Genomic DNA, 9,074 nt, shown 5'->3' with positions numbered 1-9,074 from the left:
CTAATTATGAGAGAAATGCAAATCAAAGCAACATTGAGGTACCACCTCACACCAGCCAGAATGGCCATCGTTAGTAACTCTAGAAATAACAAATGCTGGTAAGGGTGTGGAGAAAAGGAGAATCCTTCTACACTGCTGGTGAGAATGTAAATAGGTACAACCACTAAAAGAAAAGAGTATGGAGGTACCTCAGAAAACCAAATATAGAACTACCGTATAATCCAGCAATACCACCCCTGGGCATATATCCAGACAAAGCTTTCAATGAAAAAGATACATGCACACCTATGTTCACTGCAGCAATGTGCCACAATAGCCAAGACATGGAAACAACCCAAATGTCCAACTACAAGGTGAATGGATTAAGATGTGATACATACACACAATGGAATACTACTCAGCCATAAAGGAGAACAAAATAATGCCATTTTCAGCAACATGGATGGAACTAGAGACTCTCATACTAAGTAAAATCAGTCAGAAGGAGAAAAACAAATACCATATAATACCACTTATATCTGGAACCTAATATAGGGCATAAATCAAACTATCTACAGAAAAGAAACAAACTCGTGGACATAGAGAACAGACTTGTAGTTGCCAAGGTGGGGGGGAGGAGTGAGAGGGACTGGAAGTTTGGGGTTAGTAGATGCAAACTATTACATTTATGGATAACAATGAGGCCATGGATATATAGCACATGATCCAATCACTTGTGACAGGATAGAAATATGAAGAAAAAAATGTATATATCTGTATGACTGTGTCACTTTGCTGTACAGCAGATATTGATAGCACATTGTAAATCAACTATACTTTAATAAAAAAAAAATTTTTTTTAAACCAAAAAGGTACTTTAGGGAGTTCCTGTCATGGTGCAGCAGAAATGAATTCAACTAGGATCCATGAGGATGCAGGTTGGATCCCTGGCCTCGCTCAGTGGGTTAAGGATCCGGCGTTGCCATGAGCTGTGATGTAGGTTGCAGACATGGCTTGAATGCCATGTTGCTGTGGCTGTGGTGTAGGCCAGCAGCTGTAGCTCTGATTAGACCCTTAGCCTGGGAACCTCCAATGCTGCAGGTGTGGCCCTAAAAAAATAAAAATTTTAAAAAAAAAAGCAAAAAAGTACTTTAATGTTCACAGTAACACCGTTTACAACAGCAAAGATATGGAAACACCCAAAGTGTCTATCAACAAAAAAATGGATAAAGATGTGGTACATGTGCATACCCAGCCATTAAAAAAGAACAAAATCTTGCCATTTGCAACATGGATGGACCTAGAGGTTATTACACTATGTGAAGTAAGACAGGTAAGGACAAACCCTGTATGCTTTCACTTTTATGTGGAAATCTAAAAAACAAAGGGAGTTCCCTGGTAATCTAGTGGTTAGGACTCGGCATTTTCATTGCTGCCGCAGGGGTTCAATCTCTGTTCTGGCAACTGAGATTCCTCATCAAGCTGCTGCATGCCACAGCCAAAATTTTTTTAAAAAATAAAAAACAAAGGAACACAACAAAACATAAACAGAGTTAAAAATACAGAGAACAAACGTGGTTGCCAGCAAGAAGGGAAGTGGGGGGATATAAATAAATGAGGGAAAAATAAACAAGGGAGATTAAGAAGTACAAACCTTTAGTTGCAAAGTAAATGAGTCATAGGTGTAAAATGTAGTGTACGGATTTTAAGCAATTACTATGTCATATCTCTGTATGGCAACATCATAACTAGGCTTATTGTGGTGATCATGTTAAAATGTACAGACATACCAAATCACTGTCATATAACAGGAACTAACATAGCATTGTAGGTCAACTATACTTAAAAAAAAAAAAAAAATCAGAAAAAAAGAGATCAGATTTGTGGTTATCAGGGGTGGAGTGCGGGGAGGGGGGTATTGGATCAAGGCAGTAAAAAGGTACAAGTTCCCAGTTATAAGATAGTAAGTACTAAAGACATTTGTGTAACACTAAAGACGTGTGTATAACATGATAAATATAATTAACACTGCTATTTAGAGTTCTTTCTCATCACAAGAAAAATCATTTGTCCTTAATTTTGTATATGAGATAATGTTCATTAAACTTATTGTAATAATCATATCATGATATAAATAAGTTAAATCATGAGGCTGTATATCTTAAACTTACACAGTGCTGTACATCAATTATATCTCAATAAAACTGGAAGAAAAAACTCATGGGAAAATCATTTATATGATTCAAAAACAACATATTTAAACATTTAATAAGATCTTTTATTCATAAATCAATAAATAATATGTCTTCTATACCTAAAAATTTAGACAATGAGGAGCATGTTAGTAAATGAAGGTAATATTTACGGCCCGAATATACACCGAATGTACAGTTGTCCCTCAGTATCCATAGGGGATTGGTTCCAAGATGCACTTCTACCCCTGGAATACCAAAATCTGTGGATGCTCAAGTCTCTTATATAGTATTTGCATATAACTTATGCACCTCCTCCCATATATTTTATTTATTTATTTTGCCTTTTTTTAGGGCCGCATCTGTGGCATATGGAGGTTCCCAGGCTAGGGGTCAAATTGGAGCTACAGTGGCTGGCCTTCACCACAACCACAGCAACGCAGGATCCAAGCCATGTCTGCAACTTACACCACAGCTCACAGCAACGCTGGATCCTTAACCCATCCTGAGCGAGGCCAGGGATCAAACCTGCAACCTCATGGTTCCTAGTTGGGTTCATTTCCACTGCACCACAATGGAAACTCCACTCCCAAATATTTTAAATCTCTCAATTACTTCCAATACCTATTGCAATGCAAATACTATGTAAAGAGTTGCAAGGCACAGCAAATTCAAGTTTTCTTTTTGGAACTTTCTGGCATTTTTTTCCCTGAATATTTCCAAACCATGGTTGGTTGAATGCATGGATGTGGAACCCACAGATACAGAGGGCTGACTGTACAATGTTTATAGGCTCATTTTTACTTCTCTCTCCTCAGAGATGATCAATTCTACTTAGTTTATTATAAATGTCCAATTAGTAAAGGCTTTATTGTATTTAGGACTCTTTGGCTAAGGTACTGATCCCTCAGCTATTACTTACACATCTATACAAGATAAGTCATGTTTGCGGGGGGGTTAAAGTTTAATACAATGTTCTGTAACTGGCATACAAATTTGCCAAGGATTATCCCTCATTTCTATTCTAACATACAGATCGGCTGATTTTACTGACTTCAACTAAGTATGTCAAATGTTACATTGGGAAAAACCACTGGGACCTTAAATCGAACTTATTTTCCCTATTTTGTTGAAGAGTTAATCTAGATCAAGATGTTAATCTATGCAGTCTGAGAGTTATCTTAGAATTTTGTTCTAAATCATTCTTCAAGTAAAGAGAGCAAAATTTGGGGACAATTTAGGGAAGTTATAACATTTCCAGGCAGTATAAAAATAGTCCTTCTGTTTATTAAACTTCTGAATTAGTCTTTGTGAATTCACTAGACTGGCCTTAAGCAAAAATATGAAGCCTAGGTAACTACCAGGGACTGTGTAACTTAGCCCCAAAAGGCACTACAAAGTATCTTAGAATTGTTTTCCAACTTAGGGAAATAATAGATTGCACTAAATTCTGAAGTTATTCATGGAGATGGGCCCGGAAACTTATTAAAATGACCCCTAGGACCAGGGAGCCTTAACAAGTTTTATCTTGTGGGTAAATAATGACTAAAGCCAGACTTCTCAACAGACGTCATTACTCCCCATTCTTTACCATACCCAAGACGCTAGAGAAGGAGAAGTACATTTTAATTTACAAAGCACCAAACATAGCTACCTATTTCTGCTATCGAGAAAGAGTATTATTTTAGGGGGCTCTGAAAGACTAGAGAACTATGAACTGGAAAGTTTACGAACATCTAAAGTCTTTCACGCAAACTTTTCCTTCTTACATAAATGGTACTAAATAAGTTATATCTCAGTGTCCTAATTATATATATATATTTTGGATGGTCAGATATTTCTCATTTAAGAGAAAGTGGAAATTATCTGAAATATGGGGGGGGGGATGGATAAGCTATATACCCAATTAAAAGTACATTAAAACCCTAATATAAAATATAAACAGAAAGGGCATTTTCCTAAAAGGAAGTAAATATTCACTATTGTTTTGATACAGGTAAAAAAATAAAAATAAATTTCATGTTGTCTAAATTTTTAGGCTTAGTGAGAAATATATAATTATTTTTATAGATAGTTCAACTAGGGGAAATAAGTTAGCACAATCATTTGAATTGGTTGTCTACATACTGGGCAAGGCTTATTCCTTTTCTTTAGCTTCTTTGCACACGTAAAGCATGCCATAAGATGTCCTGTTTTGCCATGGACGATGCAACCATTTTTAGGTCGACCTTGGCAAATCACACAAGGTTCAATGGCATTAAGAGGAAAACTAGATTCCGCACTTTCTTCTTTGTCTTGTATTTCTTCCCTCTCAATCTCTTTGACATCTTCTTGGCTACTATAAATGATGCTATTAGAGGTTGATGGCTGAGAATAGTCCTCGCTTTCTTGGGATAGGAAGGCTTGTGGGATCTTATCATCATTTTCCTCAGCACATGATTCTCTGGAATCATTCACTGTAGGTTTCTTACAGTCAGGGACATCAAAGCCCTCTTCTACTTGTGTTGAGTTTTCTAGTCTGGCTTCCTCAGGCATCTTCCCTTTATCTTTCCCTTTATCTTCAGGAAGCCAATTTTCACGAAGGGCCCAACATCTGTTACAATGAGGTGGAAGGGGAGGATTCATTTCATTGCATGAAGTACACTTCCAATAGTCCTTCAATGAAATAAGACAGAGTTAAGTTTCTGTGACCTTTCAATAACTAGTTACAGTAATGCTAGGAACCTGTTCGATATGTCTAGGGTAAAATGTATCATACGGCTCAATTTTCAGATTTTTTTGGTTTTGGGGTTGGTTATTTGTTTTGTTTTGTTTTTGTCTTTTTAGGGCGGCACCCACGGCATGTGGAAGTTTCCAGGCTAGGGGTCGAATCGGAGCTGTAGCTGCCAGCCTACACCACAGCCACAGCCATGCTGGATCCGAGCTACATCTGTGACCTACACCACGGCTCATGGTAATGCTGGATCCTTAACCCACTGAGCAAAGCAGGGATCAAAACCGCATCCTCACGGATACTAGTCAGGTTTGTTACTGCTGAGCCACAACAGGAACTCCCAGCATTTCAGGTTTTACATAAAATATTCAACATTTAACAGTTTCTCCTTAAACATGAGACTGTAAATACATTTTTTCCCAATTATGCTCAAGATTTCTAAAACAACAAACAGAAAAATGTATTCACTGTGACCTTACCCATGTACCTATAGAATTATCTGTTTGAGGACACAGATACGAGTTGGTTCACTTAATTGAAATAAGTGCCATGGGATCTTCTCCTGTAATAAGGCCTGTACACACCCCACTCCCTTAAAGGCTCAACCCTGATACTGTACCGAGTTCACCAAATCAATCTAGACAAAACCACTATCCAATCTGCCACTGACTAACTCCCTTGGAAGTGTTTTAAAACCAGGGCTCGACAGGGTGTTCCCTAACTTCAACCACAAAGGAAATGCTAAAAACATTCTTTTCAATGGCTAAACTCTGCCACATTTTTACTATTCAAAACGTATGCCCCTTGCTTGACTACCTTTTTCTGTGTTCTCATCTCTGTAGCTGCTCACTGCTTCATCCTTATTCCAACTTCTTATTTCCCAAATCTTTCTACCCATGATGCAATTTTGATAACAAACTCTTCCATATCCTTAGCCTCTTTGCTGAACATATCCTTATCTCCCTGTCTTAACAGAAGCATGGTTCTTGCCTGAGGACACTACATGTAAAACTTGCCATAAGAAGTCCTTCCTATTTTGCCACAAATAATGTAACCTTTTTAAGTTGCTTGACAAATGACATAAGGTATTAGCAATAAAGGTGGAAACTATTCATTCTCTTTCAAGTTGCAAAAGTAGGTCTCTACCAAATGATAAAACCAAAGACAAAGGTCTTATAATCCAGGAAGAAAGCGCTTCACAGAGTTCAATAAATAACAAGACAAACATTTCACTCAACCTGACATCAAACTGGCCAACTGGTTGCTTCAATTATTTTCTAATATAGCAAAATATTTTCCAAAAATTTTACAATTTCACCTTTTTAGCACTTGGATAGTTAAGAAATTGTCTCTCAGAAAAGAGAAAAATGAGACTTAAATATAATAAATGGCAGTATTAATAACAAAAATTAAAGCAGTAAAGTTTAAAGAAAATATAACCAATACCTTAGGAACCCTGTGAAGCATGAAATGTAAATGCTTAAGTCCCAATTTCTTCAATAGGAAATCCTACCACATTCTCTAATACAAATCAATATGAAATATATTTATATTTGATAAGACTCGCAAAATGTTGTAACTGTTAGAGCTAGGTGGTAAGTACAATGGAGATACGTATTTTGAAATTCTCCATAATGTTGTTCAAATGCCAGCACAAAAAAAAATTAAAAATATAGCAACCAATCTCAACCCAATAAAAGAACAAAAATATTTTAGATCACTTAAACTTCTATAAAAATTATCTCAGGGGTTCTCATCATGGCTCAGCAGAAACGAATCTGACTAGTATTCATGAGGACGCAGCTTTGATCCCTGGCCTCACTCAGTGGGTTAAGGATTTGGTGTTGCTGTGAGCTGTGGTGAGGGTCGCAGACATGGCTCAGACCCAGTGTTGCTGTGGCTGTGGTGTAGGCCAGCAGCTATAGCTGCAATTTGACCCGTAGCCTGGGAACCACCAGATGCCCCAGGTGTGAACCCTAAAAGACAAAAAAAAAAAAAAAAAAAAAAAAAATTACCTCATGTCAGGAAGTAGACTAGATATATTTTCTGCTCTTGACCTCAATGTTATTGTTTGATTCCTTAAAAAAGTAAATGCAGAGTTCCCATTGTGGCTCAGTGGTTAACGAACTTGACTAGTATCAATGAGGACATGGGTTCGGTCTCTGGCCTCGATCAGTGGTTTAAGAATCCAGAATTGACGTGAGCTGAAATGTATCGCAGATTCGGCTTAGATCCCAACTTGCTGTGGCTGTGGCGTAGGCCAGCAGCTACAGCTCTGATTCGACCCCTAGCCTGGGAACCTCCATATGCCATGGGTGGGTCCCTAAAAAGACAAAAGATGAAAAAAAAATTTTAATAAAAATAAATAAAAAATAAATGTATACTTACCGCTAAGGAAATTTCAGGATCTTCTTCGAAGGAATCTGTATCACTCTGCCCAGCCTGATACACAGTAACTCGATATACCTAAAAACAAAAACAAAAACAAAAACCCATTAGCTTCAATTCATCACCTTTCTCTTTAATCAATAAGGATTCTTAGTGGTAAGACCTAAACAAACAACATGTACTACAGCTGTCCCTCCAGAACTGTGGGGAGACTGGTTCCAGGTACCCCAGGGATCTGAGGCTCAAGTCCTTTACATAAGATGGCACAGGGAGGAGTTCCCATCATGCCGCAGTGGTTAATGAATCCAACCAGGAACCATGAGGTTTTGGGTTCGATCCCTGGCCTCACCCAGTGGGTTAAGGATCTGGAGTTGCCATGACCTGTGGTGTAGGTCGCAGATGCGGCTCGGATCCCACGTTGCTGTGGCTGTGTCGGAGGCCGGCAGCTACACCCTGATTCAACCCCTAGCCTGGGAACCTCCATATACCGCAGCTACGGCCCTAGAAAAAGCAAAAAGACAAAAAAAAAAAAAAAAAAAAAAATTGAAAAAGGAAAAAAAAGACGGCACAGTATTTGCATACAACCTATGCACACCCTCCCCATACTTCACATTGTCTCTAGAATACTTATAATACCCAATACAATATAAATGGTATGTAAAAAGTTGTAAATATAATGTAAATACTATATAAATAGTTGATGGCCCACAGCAAATTCAACTTCTGCATTTTTGAACTTTCTGAGAAATTTCTTTTACTCAAAATATTTCCAATCTGTGCTTGGTTAAATCCACAAATGCAGAACACATGCTAAGGAGATTCAACTGTGTTATATACGAGAAATCTGGAGTTCCCATCGTGGTGCAGTGGTTAACGAATCCGACTAGGAACCATGAAGTTACGGGTTCGGTCCCTGCCCTTGCTCAGTGGGTTAATGATCCAGTGTTGCCGTGAGCTGTGGTGTAGGCTGCAGACGCAGCTCGGATCCTGCGTTGCTGTGGCTCTGGTGTAGGCCAGTGGCTACAGCTCCGATTTGACCCCTAGCCTGGGAACCTCCATATGCCGTGGGAGCGGCCCAAAGAAATAGCCTAGAATAGATTTACAAGGAGATCCTGCTGAATAGCATTGAGAACTATGTCTAGATACTCATGTTGCAACAGAAGAAAGGGTGGGGGAAAAAACTGTAATTGCAGTGTATACATCTAAGGATAACCTGACCCCCTTGCTGTACAGTGGGAAAATAAAGTTAAAAAAAAAAAAAAAAAGAAATAGCAAAAAGACAAAAAAAAAAAAAAAAAACACACACAAAAAAAAAAAAAAAAAAACTGGATATACGAGAAATCTGAGACAAAAGTCAAATAGAATGAGTGAGTATAAAGGGAAAGAAACAGAGGACAGTAAAATCCTTACCCACTATGTTAAAAAGTCAACACATAAGATGTTTAAAATGAATAAAGTAAAAAATTCAGTATAAGGATTTTTGTTCTAGAAATATGAAGGTTTAAATTACAGTGAAACAGCCAGAAATGTTGAAGCTGGTCACTTTCAGGAAAACAGATCTGGTGCTACTATATGACTAACTGCACGCATGCTTTACTTTTATAAAAAGTAAATTAAGAGTGAAAAAGGGGAGTTGAATTAAATTTTTTTTTTTTTGTCTTTTGTCTTTTGTTGTTGTTGTTGTTGCTATTGAATTAAATATTTTTTAAAATGAGTACACTTTTTATAAGAATGCCCATTAAGGCCTACTGACTGCTTGACATTATATATATATATATATATATATATTTTTTTTTTTTAGG

At 37.6% G+C, this 9,074-nt stretch overlaps 1 protein-coding gene across 7 annotated transcripts in view; it reads right to left on the bottom strand.

The window, feature by feature from the left end:
- The window catches only part of MDM2 (MDM2 proto-oncogene), a 31,886-nt gene continuing 25,009 nt past the window's right edge, over positions 2,198 to 9,074 (bottom strand). For 6 of the 7 annotated variants that reach the window (XM_013997706.2, XM_013997707.2, XM_021090857.1 and 3 more), the window contains 2 exons: positions 7,273 to 7,350; positions 2,198 to 4,826 (listed from right to left, as the gene is read on the bottom strand). In XM_013997706.2, the coding sequence (XP_013853160.1) occupies positions 4,251 to 4,826; positions 7,273 to 7,350 (654 nt within the window). In that variant the 3' untranslated portion in view covers positions 2,198 to 4,250. 7 annotated transcript variants of the gene reach the window in all.

This window comes from Sus scrofa, chromosome 5, assembly GCF_000003025.6.
Source record: "Sus scrofa isolate TJ Tabasco breed Duroc chromosome 5, Sscrofa11.1, whole genome shotgun sequence".
NCBI lineage: Eukaryota > Metazoa > Chordata > Mammalia > Artiodactyla > Suidae > Sus > Sus scrofa.
Note: the sequence above shows the minus strand (reverse complement) of the source record. Positions and strands in the feature narration are given on the sequence as shown.